The sequence below is a fragment of the Acanthochromis polyacanthus genome, chromosome 1 (assembly GCF_021347895.1).
Source record: "Acanthochromis polyacanthus isolate Apoly-LR-REF ecotype Palm Island chromosome 1, KAUST_Apoly_ChrSc, whole genome shotgun sequence".
Classification (NCBI taxonomy): domain Eukaryota; kingdom Metazoa; phylum Chordata; class Actinopteri; family Pomacentridae; genus Acanthochromis; species Acanthochromis polyacanthus.
This window is the reverse complement of record NC_067113.1, coordinates 35,137,382-35,155,717: the sequence shown is the minus strand read 5'-3', so window position 1 is coordinate 35,155,717 and position 18,336 is coordinate 35,137,382. Positions and strand designations below refer to the sequence as shown.

Below are 18,336 nucleotides of genomic sequence, written 5' to 3'. Positions count from 1 at the left end.
CAAAAATGGTCGTGAGCCTGAAATTAATAAATGAAATGAAACAAAAAATTGGATGTGCAGATATTTAGTTAGCTTAATTTTATCTAACCGCCACGAGCAAACTGCCCGGAGACCTCGAGGCTGCAATTTAGGACTGCATTATAAGTACCATAAAAATGGTGGTGTGTTTGAACAAAAATAGAGATTATCTGGTAATTAAAGACCTAACGTTTGACAAGGAAACTGCCTGGGGAGGGTTTTGACAAAAAATCAGGTATTTAACTTAAGATCCAACATGTCACAATGATCTGCCTGAGTCTTGTCTTGAAAAATTCCTGTGCTGTGCTTGTGGAGTGATACAGTAAATGGTCCCCATAACACCTTTTGACCTTGAGTAGGTTCTACAAAGCCTTTCTTCAGTTTAAATTAGTGTCTATTACCCAGTAACAGCTGATGTTGTTGCCTACAAAAATATAAAATTTATTCTATAAAGCAGATATTGTTCTTCAGACTTCTTTTAAACACAGAAAAGAAACTGTGATTCTTGATTTTCGCTTAGAGTGAGATCTTTCGTGTTGTTGTACTCTCTGTATGTCGGTCAGGAATGTGGTTCGTGATTTTCTGTCAGAGTGAGCCCTCTTCTCTTTTGGCCTCTCTGTGTCTTGACGTGGCGCCGGTCCGCCGCCATATTGTTTTGCTTCGTTGTCAGCGGAGAGGAGCGGCGGCTCGTGAGCGGCGGTGAGTCCCGATTTTCCTTTAAACACGGACTCACCTGAACCTGACGGACCCCCGGTATCACCGGGACTCCGTCAGCTCACCGGTGTGTGTGTCCCGCCCGTGTACCTGTGTGACGTCAGTGTATCTGTCCGGTTAGCCGCTGTTAGCTCGGAGGATATCTGAGCTCATCGGGCTGAAGTTTGACGGTAAAGAGGCGGTTTAATTCGGTTCGTGTTTGAGTCCAAACCTGCAATTTCAGGTGTTCTGAACCTGGAGGCGTCACACAGGTAGCTGCTGAGGTGGGTCGTTTATTTTCATCCTGTAGATTAAAACTAATGGACCTAAAATACCAAGAAATGAGCCCAGAGTTGTGCAGCAGGGAGCGGCTGGAGTTTAAACTCAGCGGGTCAACAAACAGAGATGATGTGTTTAGAGTTCAGATAATTAAAACAAACATGTAGAGACACGAGGAAGAACCCAATCAATAAGCAGTAGAACCCCGTAGAACCACAGAGAACCAGGCCTCCAACAGAACACTACAGTCGGTCTGTTTTACTGGTTTTCAGAAGCAGCTTCTGATTAATGGATCCAGTAAATGTTCTCTGAGGTTCTGCTGAAGAACCTTTAATCTTCTGGGTCCATTTTATTCACGTTAAAGTTGGTTCCGATTTCAGAAGAATTTCAGTTTGCTGAAGGAAATTCAAACAAGTTTTGTTAAAAATGTAAATTAAAGAAGAAATGCAGTATTTGGTCATTAGTACAGTCTATCCTTAGTATTACAGTGTCGTTTAGTACTACAGTACAGTCAGTAGTACTGCAGTGTATAGTCATTAATATAAAGTATAATCAGTACTACCGTACAGGTGGTAATACTACAGTTTTTAGATGGTACCAAAGTACTTTCTTCACTTGAAGAAAGTGTGCAATGGCCCCGACCAAGTCCACGTCTGATCAATACACCCAACTGTAACGCCATGCCAAGGTGCGCCTGAGGCACCAAAGCAGACCAGAGAACTCAGAACTGGACCTAAATGAGTAACAATATCTGCATCTGTGAGGATTGACTCCGCCCCCTTCCTCCTCCAGCTTTTACCTGACAGTGTAACCCCCCCCCTGCCTCCCTGCGTTGCCATGGCAACCTTCCCAGAGTACATCGCTCAGAACGAGGAGCGCGACGGCGTCAGGTTCAGCTGGAACGTCTGGCCGTCCAGCCGGCTGGAGGCGACCCGGATGGTGGTTCCGGTGGCGGCGCTGTTCAGCCCGCTGAGGGAGAGGACCGACCTGCCGCCCATCCAGTACGAACCGGTTCTCTGCAGCCGAGCCACCTGCAGGGCCGTCCTCAACCCGCTGTGGTACGCATCAGCACTCACCTGTCTCACCTGTCTGACTCACCTTTTACCTGTCTAACTGTCATCTGTCTGACTGATTTGTCTGTCTTTCACACACTCACCTGTCTCTCTCTCACCTGTCTGTCCGTCTTCCAGTCAGGTGGACTACAGAGCCAAGCTGTGGGCGTGTAACTTCTGCTACCAGAGGAACCAGGTGAGTTCATTGAGGGATACACCTGTCTTACAGGTGGACCAGGTGGACGATGCTGACTTTATGTCTTCTGTCTCAGTTTCCTCCATCCTATGCTGGAATCTCTGAGGTGAACCAACCGGCCGAGCTGCTGCCTCAGTTCTCCACCATCGAGTATGTTGTCCAGGTGAGAGCGACAGACAGGTGCAGCGGTGAGACAGGTAAGACACACCTCCAGTCGTCACCTATGTGATCCGGTCTGGTCTCTGTCCTCAGCGGGGCCCTCAGATGCCGCTGGTGTTCCTGTACGTGGTGGACACCTGCATGGAGGACGAGGACCTTCAGGCCCTGAAGGAGTCCCTCCAGATGTCTCTGTCCCTGCTGCCTCCGACGGCGCTGGTCGGACTCATCACCTTCGGACGGATGGTTCAGGTGCATGAGCTGGGCTGTGAGGGCATCTCCAAGAGCTACGTCTTCAGGGGGACCAAGGACCTGAACGCCAAGCAGCTGCAGGTATATCCTGTCAACTTCACTGCTCATACCTGAGAGTCTCTGTAAACCTCCAGGTGAGGGTTTGAGTCCTGCAGGTAGCTGACAGCACTCATGTTTGTTACAGGAGATGCTTGGTTTGACCAAACCAGCCGCCGCTCAGGGACGAGGACCTCAGACAGCTCCACAGCCGCTGTCCAACAGGTAAATCCATAATTGTTTTCTGAGCAGGTTTCTATTTTACACTACCATTACTTTCTTAAAAAAGTTTTATGTTTGTAAAACTTTCGATCATTGGAGACACAGAACCGAGTTGGAAACAACTGCAGCTGACCAATTACTGAAGCCAAAAAAGGATCAACGTCATGGCACAACAGTACAAAGTGATACCGAAGTTGACATTTAGTAGCGTTACTTGCGTTAAACATTCGTTGATGCCTTGACAGTGTTGTCGACACATTTTCAGTCTCACAAATGTAACCACGTAAAATTTCAACTTGCAAACATTCAAAAAATTATCAGAGAATCATTGGCGCCCCCTGTGGTTAGTCATGTGATGTCACAGGATCATTAGCGCCGCCTGTGGTTAGTCATGTGATGTCACAGTATCCTTAGCGCCGCCTGTGGTTAGTCATGTGATGTCACAGTATCCTTAGCGCCCCCTGTGGTTAGTCATGTGATGTCACAGTATCATTAGCGCCCCCTGTGGTTAGTCATGTGATGTCACAGTATCCTTAGCGCCCCCTGTGGTCGGTCATGTGATGTCACAGGATCATTTTTGCAACCACTGTAGTTGGTTTGTGTAATGACAGCAGGATCATTAGCTCACTTGTAATTGTAGCCAAAAACCACACAACATGATGCATCAGTTACATGGTGATAATTAAAATAAACAGTTGTTAAAATGAATAGAATTTTAAAAAAAAATGCTGTTATCGCATTTTCAGCATCACCGTCATCGATTTAGGCGCCAAGTCACAGCAGCTCAAGTAGCTTCCTGTGCTAATCTTACAGTAAGACACCTTTACAGCTTAAAAATCATCATTAAGTTTTTACTGATATGCATCTATTTTGCTCACTCTTTCCCTCCAGGTTCTTGCAGCCGGTGCAGAAGATCGACATGAACCTAACTGACCTGCTGGGGGAGCTGCAGCGCGACCCCTGGCCCGTCACCCAGGGCAAGAGGCCGCTGCGCTCGCTGGGCGTCGCCATGTCCATCGCCGTGGGTCTGTTGGAGGTGAGGGGGTGGGGCTTCAGACGCCTCGTTCAGCATGGTGTGGACATTATTCAGAGTCTGATCGATGTTTTTACCCACAGTGCACCTTCCCTAACACCGGCGCCCGCATCATGACGTTCATCGGCGGTCCGGCGACGCAGGGACCAGGCATGGTGGTGGGAGACGAGCTGAAGACGCCCATCAGGTCCTGGCACGACATCGAGAAGGACAACGCCAAGTTCATGAAGAAAGCCACCAAAGTGAGCGAGAGCTGACAGTGTTACTATGATTGTAGTTTTTTTATTACTCTTTGGAATAATGTTAATTTTAAGTGGTTGGAGGTCACATGATGAACCCATGTCAGGTGTTACCTCATCACTGTGTTTGTGTTGCAGCACTACGAGTCTCTGGCCACCAGAGCGTCCACCAACGGTCACATCATCGACATCTACGCCTGCGCTCTCGACCAGACCGGCCTGCTGGAGATGAAATGCTGCTCCAACCACACCGGGTGCGTTTGTAGTTCTGTGCTCCAGGATCATTAGCGCGCCCTGGAGTTGAGAATTCGATGTTACAGGATCATTAGTCCCCTGTGTTTAGTTATGTGATGTTTCAGGGTAATTAGCGCCCCCTATGGTGGGTGGGGTGATGTTACAGGATCATTAGCGCCCGTCTATAGTTGGTGGTTTGATGTTTCAGGGTAATTAGCGCCCCCTATAGTTGGTGGTTTGATGTTAAAGGATCATTAGTGCCCTCTGTAGTTGGTGGGAGGTGTTACAGGATCATTAGCGCCCCCTAGGGTTGGTTATGTGGTGTTTCAGGATAATTACGCCCCCTTTGTTAAGTGGTGTGATCTTACAGGATCATTAGCGCCCTCTGTAGTTGGTAGGGTAATGTTACAGGACAATTAGCTCCCGTTGTGGTTTGGTGGTGCTGTGTTCCAGTGTGATTAGCACCCCTTGCGGCCGATCATGTGATCTTACAGGATCATTAGCGCCCCCTGTGGTTGCAGATGTAACCTAACGGCGTCTCTTTATCCTGCAGCGGTTACATGGTGATGGCTGACTCCTTCAACACGTCTCTGTTCAAACAAACCTTCCAGAGAGTTTTCACCAAAGACGTCCAGGGATCCTTCAAGATGGCGTTCGCCGCCACTCTGGAGGTCAAGGTAAGAACCAATAACACAGAGAGGCCCCGCCCTCAACTCACCTGTGTCGCAGGTTAACGATCCCTGCTGTGTTTTTTACCTGCAGACGTCCAGGGAGATCAAAGTATCCGGAGCGATCGGTCCCTGTGTGTCTCTGAGCGCCAAAGGACCCTGCGTCTCCGAAAACGTATGTCCTACAGTTTGCTGCACTACACTGCCCCCTACAGGCAAATACACAAACTACACGAATACTACCCCCTGCAAACAGAGACACAAGCTGCACAAATATTACTTCCTACAGATTCACAGATTAGCAGGCCAAAGGGCAGCGACGTTAAATCATAATAAAATAGCAACAGAGTACAAAATTACAGTTTTCAGCAAAAACCTGAAAGAACTTCAAAGAATTAATAACTTTTAGTTTGTTAATCTGCTAATATGAGTCCAGTTCAATCATGACTATATAATGATGTGTGTAATAAGCACTGAAGAAAAGATAAGATAGCAAATAAATGCCGGTTTTATCAGCCCTGCTGGGGTTTCATAATACCTTCGTGTACAGTTGGACATTAGATAATTTCAGTATCAACACTTCAATATGTGTGATAATTACACTGCTGGAAGTGTGATGTGAAGTAGGACAGAATAAAACAAACCACTTTTCTGTATCAGTACAAAGTCTGAACTGACTCATCCAAAGCTAAAAATGATCTCCGATGTCTTTGCCAGAGTTACATCATAAGAGAAATGTTCCTAGCAGCTTTTTAATACTAGTTTAAAAGCCGGTTCCACTACTAGAATGTTTTCTGTGTAATCAAACGGGAGCCAGAAAATCAGATCCAGGTTACATGTCAGTTGGAACATATGTGTAGATCCTGTGTTTTACCTGTAGGGGGCAGAAAAACTTAATAAAACTGTGTTTTAGGAAATCGGGACCGGAGGAACCTGTCAGTGGAAGATCTGTGGTCTGGATCCGGCCACCACGCTGGCTCTTTACTTCGAGGTCGTCAACCAGGTAGGAACACCTGAAGGAACTCAGCTGAGATCAGAGTGGTTGATTGGTTGATGTCCACCAATCAGAACAAAGCTGAGTTTATATGTTTTACATTTACCAAAGATCCGGAACAGCTGGACTGATATCACATGATGTCACTACGAGTTTGGCTCAGGTCAACAAAATAAAGCTTTAAATGAAGCCAGGAAGTATAAGCTCTGCCAAAAGATGGGACTCGTGCTAACAAAATAAAAGCACCAGTAGAAATTCTAGCACATTGTAACAAAATAAAAGCTCCACAAAAAAGCTCTGGCTCAGGTCAACAAAATAAAAGCTCCAATCAAGAGTCTAGCTCAGGTCAACAAAATAAAAGCACCACCAAAGATTTTAGCAAATTGCAACAAAATAAAAGCTCCACTTAAAAAGTCCTGCTCAGGTCAACAAAACTCAGCTGACAGGCGAGTTTTAGAAATAAAGCAAAAAGTTTGACTGACTGAGGGGCAAAGAGATGATGGAAAGTCTTTCAAACTAAAATATAAACATAAGTTGAGTGTGCATTGATTGGTTTAATTTATTATCATCATACATTTACTTGTTATTTCTGCAATGAAACACTGCTGAGTTCAATCAAGATTTTTGAGAATGATCAGCAGGGAACAGAATCATGTAGCGCCTGATTCATCTCAGTCTTTACCGCTGCTTAGAGAATGATGTTTAGAATTCACTCTGTCAGGGAGTCCTTGTGATCCTTGTTGCAAAGCAGAAACTAACTGAAAGTTTGTCAACATTTGTCATTTCTCGTCCGTTTTTGAGTCTTCACCCAGTTTGTCCATTATTCCTCCACATGGGGTAGTCCAGGAGGAACAGCATGTCAGGTTAGATCAGTCCATCAGTAGACCAGTCTGAGGACAAGTTGGGAGTCCTGATGTTAGTTTTGAGGTGTCTTAAACCTGTGTAGATGTCTGAACAAAACTTAATGACAATCCATTCAGCCGTTTATGAGATATTTTAGGCAGACAGTTCAGTCCAAACGGTCCAAATATCCAACTAAAGGTCTGTCAGATCGGGTCAGAGACGTTTATGTCTGTCAGAACCAGTTCATAACATGTGGAAGGGCGAACTGCATTTCCCAGAGTGCACTGCTCCAGTCACAGATCAGATGACGAAGCTGCAGTTGACCGGATCATGGTGCTGTTGGTGTTTTTGGTGAAGATGGCGGCCGTGTTGTGAGTGTAGAGTTTGTTGTTGCTGTTGGTGGTGGTGGTGGTGGTGGTGGTGTTGTGCTGATGCGATTGGTCACATCCATGTGGAGGGCGGGGCTCTGGGGGCGGGACTCCAGAAACGTCTCTGAACATGGAAACCTCTGAATGAACCTGCGGAAGCTTCGCCGCATTGCTGCCCTGTACCTGCTGGACTCAGAGAGGCAGGAGGCGGAAGTGACGTCATTAAGGCGTCATAGTGATGTGATGCTGTTGCTCCACGAGCTCTACGGTTGTCTTTGTGTGGTCGTACTTACGTCTGCGTCATGCAGGTGATCCAGGGGTTGAGGGCAGCGCTGGTCAGAACCAGCCAGGCGGAGAAGGCCGAGGCCACCGGCGGACTCTGGTTACCGCTGAACGTCTCGTACAGACACACTGAGATGTAGGGCAGCCAGCAGACCAGCAGACACACTGCAGAAGGAAGGAAGACAGTCACATGACCACAGCAGGACCAATCAAAAGGAAGACAGTCACATGACCACAGCAGGACCAATCAAAAGGAAGACAGTCACATGACCACAGCAGAACTAGCTTGATAATGGTAGTAGTAGAGGTTGCAGAAGTTATAGACTACTTACAGAGATCTGGGGACTACTTACGGAGCTCTAGGATTAGTGACAGTGATCCTGATACTCGCTGCAAATCTTTAGGAGTGGTAGCAGAAGCCTGGAGACTGTTTCAGAAGTCTGATGACAAACTACAGAGCTGCAGGACTAGTTTCAGAGCTGTGGGACTAGTTAGAGGTCAGTCTTCTAGTCTTAGAGCAACAGATCTGCTGTTATCTGCTTTCGTGACTTTTGCACTCCTTTGTTTTTTGTTTCTAAGAGCCCTGTAACACTAAATTTCTCCTTTGTGAGATGAATAAAGTCCATCTTATCTTATCTTATTATGAGCTTCATAACAACAGCAGCAGAGGCTCATGGGTATTGTAGTTTTAAGAGCCGACAGAAATAGAGGAACAGTTGAGGTCATTCAGATCGGTGGTCAGAACTTAAACCTGCAGGACGGTTCACCTGTCTGCAGGTCGCCATGGTGACCTGTGACCTCCCTATTATGACATCACTGACAGTGAGTCATGCTGCTAAACGTGGACACTCAGACAGTCACTGTGACTCTCTGGTTTCTGCTGTCGTCATGGTGACACGGCCGCATGGTTCTGCTGTTTGTGTTGAGTTTTATGGGTTTATGTCGTGTTTAAGACGACGTTTTATTCTTTACAATCGTTCAGAAAGATAAACTCAAAAATCTCTTAAATTACACAGTCTGTCCTCTTTATAGTCTAAATAAGTGTCCTCAAGTCGTCTAGTCTTTACATGAGGGAAGTTCTTAAATAAATGATTAATTATGTTCTCAAACACATGAAGGAAGAAACACTGTGGGCTGTGAGGTGGATTTAAATGAACACAATAAACAGCCACAATTTAATTACTGCTGTGACTGAACATAAACAATTTATAAAAGTCATAAAAAATTAACTTAAAACAAGAGAAAAAGGATTATTCATTTTGCAAAAATGTCAATCCTTAAGTCAACATGTCAGATGTTTCAGATTATTTTTGTTTTTTTACAGGATCTTTTGCAAACACCTTATTTTTGTAGAATTATTTAAAGGAGAGGTGTAGAATAAAGTGATTTGGATGAATAATCACAATTTTAAGCAAAGTGACACGTTCAAGGACTGTCAGAAAGTTGAAACTCTGATTTTTTCAGTTTTTTGGCTGGTAAATGTTATTTAGATCTTGTTTTAAGACCACATGGCTTTCAAACATGCTGGTGGGTTTTGGGATTTAGCTTAATTTTCCCTGCTTCTGTTATTTTAAGGTCAAACTTAAACGAGGAAATTTGGTTTAAGAAACTCTTCAATTTCCTACATAGAGATCATGCCGGTGTTTCTGAGCAGCTTTCTGTTTCCTAAAATACCATTTTAGTGGAGAAACCTGGTTAGAAAATGTTTTATAAAATAAAAAAAAGGGACTGTTGACCAGCTGTGAGTTTGTGAGGACAGGCCAGGCAGGTGTCACTGACCAATCAGCATGAACTCACCTGAGGTGGACACCATGACGATGGAGCTCCTCAGGTAGTTGTTGGCGGGAACGTAGAAGCAATGCTGGTCGTTGCACATGAACGTCCCCCTCCTGGCCTGCTTCCTCGCCACGTAGACGATGTACCCGTACAGCGAGCACATGGTGAGGATCGGCGCCACGATGCCGGCCGCCATCCACAGCACCACGAAGTACCTGTGGTCCCGGTCGAAGCTCGGGCAGCACAGGAACCGAGACTCGCTGTAGGCGTAGCTGCCGAAGCCCAGCAGCGGCAGGGCGGCGCTCACCAGGCAGAAGAGCCAGACCAGAACCAGCACCGCCCGGCTCCGACCCGCCGTCCAGATGCTGCAGTAGCTCAGGGCGAAGCAGATCTCCGTGAACTTGTCGACGGTGGCCCAGCTCAGCGAGTGGATGGAGGAGGTCTGCAGCAGCAGGAACAGGAAGCCGCTGCCCTGGCACAGAGTTCCCTCGCTGGGGTATCCGTCCGACTGGAAGAGGCTGTTGTGAGCTCCAAAGGGGATGGTGGAGAGTCCGAGGGCCAGATCACTGAGGCTGAAGCTCAGGGTGAGACCCAGAGTGTCCGAGTGGAGATCTTTGTTCAGGAGGAGGACCAGCAGCAGGAGGAGGTTCCCACAGACCGACGCCACGCTGGACAGAACCATCAGGACGGCGTACAGCGTCCTCACAGCGTCCGCCATCTTTAGACCAGATGATGTCACTGATTACATCACTGATCAGCTGCAGGGTCACATGATCATCAGCCTCAGAGGATTTAGGTTCCTGAATAAACGCAGCAGATCGTCTCCTCTGAGGAGCTGCTTCAAATAATCAGAGTTCTGTTTGATAAACGGACCTCAGAACCCTGATCCAGACCTCCTGACAGCGTCCATGATGTCGTCCAGTCAGTGAGAGTCTCCGTTAGAACGAGGCTCTGATCCTCCGGCTCCTCTCAGGTGTGTCAGCAGGTTACCTGATGAGTCACAGCCTGACCTGATGTCCAAAGAAACCCGCTCAGTCACCTCCAGGAACCAGAACAGAACCTCCCTCTGACCCGGGAACCCTCAGATCAATAACTCTGCACCAGCTGTCATTATTGATGAATCGATCGGTTTCAGCTCCTCCTGGATCTGTTTGGTCCCCGACGGTCCAATCAGAGGTCAGACTGATCGATCGCTGGGATCCGCTGACGGAGCGATCGATCGTCTGATCGGAGTCGCTGTGAGCGGCTGACTGCAGGAGGCGTGGCCTGTCAGCAGGTGTCTCCCCAGGCAGCGTTACCATGGCGCAGCTGTCCGTCACCTGCTGAGACGATGATGAGGCCGACACACACACACACACACAGTGACAGGATATTGGCTGTTCAGTGTGTTGACTCTGTGCTGTCACATGTCCTGACTCAGGTAATTACAGGTGTGCAGGTGTGTAATCATCCTCAGCCTGCAGAACCTCAGACCACCGAGGAGCTCAGGTCAGGTTCAGGTGTGAAGCAGCCAATCAGAGCGCGGCGTCGGCTGGCTGCTGTGTTATTGGTGTTATTGTTCTCCACGTGATCAGACGACTTCAGAACATGTGTGGCTCTGAAAACACGGATTTAAATACAGATAAAAGCCAGAAACGTACATTTAACTGTGAGGAAAAGGTTTCATGAGGCATCTCAGAGGCATTTATTGTTGTAGAAACTAAAACTACATCCACTGTAAAACTGAGACTTTTGGGAAACGCTGCTGACCACATTTTAGTTAACTCTCCTCTTGTCTTCATTTACAGGCACCAAAAAATATTGTTCCCTTGTCTGAAAAAAAATCCAAAAACAACAAAAAATTCCCAAAATTTATAAAAATTAGCAAAATCTTCCAGAAGAAAAGTTTGTTTATTTTAAATAAAATCCCAAAACTTTGCAAGAAATAAAATTTCAAAAACTTACATTTTAAAAACGTAAATATTTTCAAAAAATCGAATTTCACTGGATTTTGGTTGATTTTTTTGTGAATGTTCTTAAAGAAAATATTAGAAGTTTTTCTGATATATATGGAATCACTTTAGATATTTTTAGGATTTTTTTTGAAAGATTTTTGCAAATTTTAAAAAATATTTACAAGAATTTTCTTGTCAAAGAAAAAAAATTAGGGGATTTTTTTGTACAATAAAACTTTTAGGGAACTACTGGAATTTTCTCCCTGAAAGTTTTGCAAATTTTCAGAAATTTGGGTAATTTTTTTCTGAAATGTTTTTTCAGACAAGGAAACAATATTTTTTGGTGCCAGTAAATGAGAACAACATGAGGGTTAAATAAATGACAGATGTGATTGATGTGATGCTCTGAATGAAAAGACTTGTGTGTCTGATCAGATCAATAACAGCTGCTCATTGATCTCCCTGGTTTCTGTTTCCTCCTGCAGCACAACGCTCCGATCCCTCAGGGCGGCCGAGGGGCGATCCAGTTCGTCACCCAGTACCAGCATTCGTCAGGACAGAGACGCATCCGAGTCACCACCACCGCCAGGAAGTAGGAAGCGTCAGAACACAGGGTCAACAGGGCTGCTTCTGCACAGCTTCAGATAGATTTAATGAGAATGTTTTAGTAACCCGACACAGTCTGTGTGGATGAGCGGTTAGTTAATGTTGTAGTAAACGATGATGATACGCACCGTTTCACAGGATAGAATAAGTATATTAGTGCAGAAATAGTGCATAATGTTGTTGTAGTATGTTGTTAAACACTAGTGTAGAATGTTGTAAAAAATATCAATTTATATATTTCAAACACACCTTAGTATATTATAATAGTTATTTTTATAATATATAATAATATATATATAGAAAAAAACGTAGGATGTCAAAAAAGTGTCGTAGAATGTCAAACAAAACATGATTGTATGGGTTAGTATGTTGATTAAAACGTCATAATGTAGTATGTCCAAAAAATGCTAGTCGAAAAAAATAGTAGTATGACAGAAAAACACATCATAGCATGTGGAAAAAGTCTCATAGATTAGTGTCGGAAAAAAACACCTTAGTAGTATGTTCAGAAAACGTCAGTATAATTTGTCGATAAAAGTCATAATTTCTAGGGCTGGACCCGAATATCCGAATATTCGTTCACTACAGCGGTATCCGGATATTAATTTTGGTATCCAAATGTTCGCCCCCCCGTCGGACATTACCGGGTGGAACGAATATGCGGTGTTACTGTCTTCCCTCCGCCTTCGCCCACATCGGCTCATCCCATCCTGTGATCACATAAACATGTACACACATGTCTATGTGATCACCCCCTCCTCCCCCAGACGAAAATATTCGGAGCTCGTCTCTTCCCTCCGCCTTCGCCCACATCGGCTCATATCGGCTCATCCCGCCGTGTTCGGCTCATCTCGGCTCCTCCATTCCTGTTTCTTACCTCCACCCAAATGGCCGGGTTGCTGCCGACTCTGACGTCACGCTTCACTTCGTTGCATAAACACAAGACAAGATGCTGAAGACCTCCGCTGTTTGGGAGGCTTGCCAAAATTTGGACCTGGGAGACCAGACAAACGGATCCGAATATTCGGGCCGTCTCCGCCACAAGCCCCCCACCCCCCCACCCCCCGTTGGACGTTACGGGGCAGAACGAATATTCGGATATTCGTCTTTAATAGGGCCCGACTATCCGGAGGCCAGAAACCACTATTTGGACCAGCCCTAATAATTTAGTATGTCGGAAAAAAATGTTATGGTGTATTATGTTGACAAAAATATAGTATGTAGAAAAAAAGTCAAAGTATAGTGTCATAAAAAATGTCAGTATGTTTAAAAAAACAAACAGCATAATTTGTCCAAAAAACAGGTCATAGTATGTCGCAAAAAAGCATCATGTGTGGGGAAAAAAGACAGGAGTATGCTGAAAAAAGTCATAGTTTAATGTCATAATAAATGTCATAGTATGTTAAAAAAAAAACTCATATTTTACTATATTTCAAAACACCACAGTAGTGCATCAAAAAACTTTGCGGCATTGTATGTTAAAAAAAATGTCTCGTAAGTCATAAAATCCAAATAATGTCACAAAAAACCTAAAAAAGGTGTTAAAACCATCTGAGTGTAGTATGTGGTATAAAATGTCCTCGTGTTAAATGATATAGAAAAACATCAAAGTATAGTAAAAACATGCTGCACATAATGTAGTATTTTACCGTCTATTGTTAAAAATGTCAGTATATTAGTGAGTATAGTATGATGCAAAATACATCATCATTTATGTCATAAGTATAGTATGTTGCAATGAACGTCATCTAGTGTGATGCAAACATTACCATAGAGTAGCTTAGCATGACATAACAGGACAGGTATGTTGTAAAAACACTTCAGTATGTTGTATGAAGCAGCAGTATTTTGTCGGTCCGCATTAATCGGCTGCAGGTTTTGCTTTTGTTGAAATACTATGAGTATCCACTCGGGGGCGCTGTCTCAGGCCTGTTGTTTATATTTTCCCCTCCAGCTGGGCTGACGCTCAGACTCAGATTCAGAGCATCGCGGCGTCCTTCGATCAGGAGGCGGCGGCCATCTTGATGGCCCGGTTGGCGGTGTACCGGGCCGAGTCGGAGGAGGGTCCAGACGTCCTCAGATGGCTGGACAGACAGCTGATCAGACTGGTATGAAGGATAAAACCATGCACTGCTGTGGATTATTGATTACTGATGGGGACGCTAACATTTGTGTGTTTGTGTTTAGTGTCAGAAGTTTGGAGATTACCACAAAGACGACCCCAACTCCTTCAGGTTCTCAGAGACCTTCTCCCTCTATCCTCAGGTGACCATCCACACACCTGAGTAGCTCTGTCACCTGACCCTCTGTAGCACCTGGAAGCTCTGCTAAAACCTGTGATCGTTCTGTTTGCAGTTCATGTTCCACCTGCGGCGCTCTCCATTCCTGCAGGTGTTCAACAACAGTCCAGATGAGAGTTCCTATTACAGACATCAGTTCAACAGACAGGACCTGACACAGGCGCTCATCATGATCCAACCGGTGCTGTACGCCTACTCCTTTAACGGACCGCCTGAGGTACGTACACACCCGGATGGAAGCACCTCTATGTGTGCACCCATAGAAACAGACACCTGTACTATGTCAAAAAATGTAGTAGTATGTTATGTTGTTAGAAACATCAAACTGGTATGTCCCAAAAACGTCTTGTTAAAGGGGAACTTCGTTTTTTTTTTCAACCTGGGGTCTGTTTTCATGTAATTTCATACATGTGAGTGATGGAGAAATGAATTTTCGACATAGCTCCAGTATTTAGCCAGGCAGGCAGCTTAGCAGCTCAGCTAGCAAAAAGTATGGGGCAACTTGCCCCCCTGCGTCAAAGTCCGCCCTAACATGCTTTTTCCCCACACTGACCGGCTCAGATAGTCTCAATGAGTGTCCCACAACATACTAGAGATGAGAAGTGAACGAAAACCTCCACATTACTTGGCGATCGCTCTTTGTTTTGGCGCGAGCTATCGCACGATTGCGGAACAAGATTTGCTTTCTTGTGTCCTGAGCTTTGGATACAGACCACAACAAAGAGCGATCGCCAGGTAATGTGGAGGTTTTTGTTCACTTCTCATCTCTAGTATGTTGTGGGACACTCATTCAGACTATCTGAGCCGGTCAGTGTGGGGGAAAAACACGTTAGGGCGGACTTTGACGCGGGGGGGCAAGTTGACTCATACTTTTCGCTAGCCGAGCTGCTAGCCGAGCTGCTAGCCGAGCTGCTCATTTCTGCATCACTCATATGTATGAAATGACATGAAAACAGACCCCAGGTTGAAAAAAACCGAAGTTCCCCTTTAAGTATGTTGTAAAAAATATCATAAACGCGTTTGTCGAAAAAAAAACGTCAAAAAAATTCATGGTACTTTGTAAAAAACTTCTTGTCGTCTCGGTATAGTTTGTTGGAACAAAAACTAACTTTCTGTCAAAAAAACCTTTTCTGGTGTAGTTTGTTTTCAAACGTGTAGAGTAAAGAGCATCAGGATGCTCATCATCAGGCAGCACGTGAACGAATGCTGACAGGCAGACGATCAAAGTGATTGATCGGTGCATTGATCAGAGTGTGTGTTTCAGCCGGTCCTGTTGGACAGCAGCAGCATCCTGCCCGATCGAATCCTGCTGATGGACACCTTCTTCCAGATCCTCATCTACCACGGAGAGGTGAGGAACCAAACAGAGCTTCATCTGTTCATGAAGCAGTTTCATCTAAAAGAAAACGCGTCTGACCTGATTTATTGTTTACGGTGTTTTTAATAGCACATTTTTGGTTATTTTTAATTAAAACCAGCAGCTGTGTCTTCATGTTTCCACCTGATTTCACCTCCAGCACACAAATAAAAGCTGTAATCAGCTGTTTGCACATCAATATTTCATCAGCCTGGCTGCTGTATATTTATAGCAGCCGCTAATCCATCAGCTGCACTGACATCTCTTCATTATTAACCATCATAAAAAGTCATCAATGATCAACCTTTATCACCGCCACGTATACAGACAGCCTTAATGAGTTCACGGTTACATAAAAACAGTCACATGCTGTGTGCTCAGTAAATTCATAAAGTTTAGTTTATTGTGCACTTTAATCTGCATTTTACAGGAAAGAATCCAGTAAATCAGCCTCAGATGATGTAAAAACACCAATTTTTTTCACACTGTTTAAAGACACACAGAAAAAGAGGACGACACGGTTCTAAATGGTAACACGTATGTATCTGTGTGTGAACCCGTCGTTTCCTGTCAGACCGTGGCTCAGTGGAGGAAGGCCGGCTACCAGGACATGGCCGAGTACGAGAACTTCAGACATCTCCTTCAGGCTCCGGTGGACGACGCCCAGGAGCTGCTGCACACTCGCTTCCCGATGCCGAGATACATCGACACGGAGCACGGAGGCAGCCAGGTGGGGGCGCTAACACTCACATGTGCTCTGATGTCATACATGTACCGTATGTCAGGGTTCACGCAGAAACAGAAACACTCATGGAATAAACAAACACAAAAGCGTCATAGTTTTATGTTAAAAAGTCATGTCGACTAAAACGTGATAAATAAATGATACAACATCGTATGTCGGTAGAAAGGCAGAGTTTAGTATGTCGTCCAAAATGTCACAGAAACCTCATTTAGTATGTCGTCTGAAAATGTTAAAAAAAATCATAGTTTAGTATGTCAGAAGAAAAGCTATATACGCCCCCTGTCAGAAGTTTTAGGACGCTTTCTCATTCATTTGAATGAGAAAGCGTCCTAAAACTTTTGACAGGGGGTGTATGTATCAAAATGTAATACACACACACAAATGTAAATCTATATGTCTCTATCATATCAATATGTTTACATATGGTTCATATTTATGTACAGTGCATATGTTGTTTTTAGCAGGTAACATGTATAGACTGTATAGTATATCTGTTGATGTATAGCTACTATAATAATACACCAATAGAAATATAGAAATATACACCCCCTGTCTAAAGTTTTAGGACACTTTCTCATTCAAATAAATTAGAATCTGTCCTAAAACTTTTGACAGGGGGTGTACGTACAATACAAGTCTGCACCACACAAACACTTACTGTATACAAATATATGTACAACACATTAATACTATAGTAGTACAAGTACACACATTAAATATTTGTCTCCTGCTAAACTCTTGACTCTGGTGTTTCCAGGCTCGCTTCCTTCTGTCCAAAGTGAACCCGTCTCAGACCCACAACAACATGTACGCCTGGGGACAGGTAAGACCTCACCTGTGACCTCACACACACCTTCACGCACCGACCAATCAGACGCTGTACTGACTGAGTCTCACCTGTGCAGGAGTCTGGAGCTCCGATCCTGACCGATGACGTCAGTCTGCAGGTGTTCATGGACCACCTGAAGAAACTGGCTGTTTCCAGCGCCGCCTAGAACCCGCCTCAAACCCGCCTCTCTTGTCCTGCCTCTCCGTATTATATGCGTCTAATTTGCATTTGCTGCCTGAGTTACCATGACAACAAGCAAACCAACAAACCAATGCAGTCTGCCTCGTAGTCTCGGCCAATCAGCAGCAGCTTTAGAACAGTAACAACCAACAGTCTGTTGTCTTTTATCTATGAAGCGTTTGGCCTGTTTGTGATTCTACAGCAGCACTGACTGTTATCACCGTAGAAGTCTCAACTTACACATGGAAACAAAAAAAGAATCTGAGTCATGTGAACATTTCAAGCTGACTGCAGTCAGAAAACCAACAGCAGAGATCAACTGATGGAGAAGCGTTGAGACCATGAATCCTCCTGTTGATTTTCTGACCAGTCTCTGCTTCTTTAGCAGACGTTTGTAGATTTACATCTTCTGCTGTTTCTTCTGCTTGTTGTTGAGTTTTTCCATGAAGCCATCGAACACTAAAAGTCCTGCAACAAGCTCCTGTTTCCATTCAGCTCTTTGTTTTCTAATAAAACTGTGCTGTGAACAACTTCACCGTGTTTGTTTGTGCAACATCAAGCTGTGATAGAAAAGTCCAGACAAATAACATGTAAAAACCAGGTGAGTGTTACATCCATCAGCATATGTACTAATGTAGTATAGTATGTTTAAAAAAGCAACAATATAGTATCATAAAAACGTCATAGAATAGTATAAGAAACGTGGTAGTTTAGTATGTCATCCAAAATTTCATGTTTTGATCATTATCCAGTGAGAAACCTCAATCCAGACTCCTCATAAAGACGTTTGAGATTCATGCTGCTGTTATTTGTTTAGTCCAGACTAAATGACAGAAATCCACAACTGTAATTTTATTTCAGGACTCTGTTATTAAATGTCAAAACAATCCCTGTGACTCTGAAAACAGCTTGACAAACTCTAAGATTAAACTCCACAAGGATCCAACAGAAGTTGGACTTCTACATGAGAGCTTTAATTATTCTTCATCTACTTCCTGAAGTTTGGTCAATAAATAAGACAAAAACTATCTTCAGCTGAACTAA

At 44.5% G+C, this 18,336-nt stretch overlaps 2 protein-coding genes across 2 annotated transcripts; one reads left to right on the top strand and one right to left on the bottom strand.

The window, feature by feature from the left end:
• Positions 1–628: 628 nt before the first annotated feature.
• On the top strand, positions 629–17,823 carry sec23a (Sec23 homolog A, coat complex II component). Its single transcript, XM_051945859.1, has 20 exons — positions 629–717; positions 1,783–2,048; positions 2,181–2,238; positions 2,315–2,401; positions 2,491–2,727; positions 2,831–2,907; positions 3,796–3,940; positions 4,021–4,179; positions 4,315–4,430; positions 4,964–5,087; positions 5,173–5,253; positions 5,992–6,081; positions 11,761–11,867; positions 13,836–13,989; positions 14,069–14,146; positions 14,237–14,398; positions 15,446–15,532; positions 16,113–16,268; positions 17,041–17,106; positions 17,189–17,823. The coding sequence occupies exons 2-20, from the start codon at positions 1,828–1,830 to the stop codon at positions 17,276–17,278; spliced, it is 2,295 nt and encodes a 764-aa protein (XP_051801819.1). The 5' UTR covers positions 629–717; positions 1,783–1,827; the 3' UTR covers positions 17,279–17,823.
• LOC110970563 (histamine H2 receptor) lies at positions 7,326–10,230 on the bottom strand. The gene is made up of 2 exons (XM_022220858.2): positions 9,363–10,230; positions 7,326–7,730 (listed from the first exon to the last, which is right to left on the bottom strand). Exons 1-2 carry the CDS (start codon positions 10,057–10,059, stop codon positions 7,573–7,575), a joined length of 855 nt encoding a protein of 284 aa, XP_022076550.1. The 5' UTR covers positions 10,060–10,230; the 3' UTR covers positions 7,326–7,572.
• Positions 17,824–18,336: the final 513 nt, after the last annotated feature.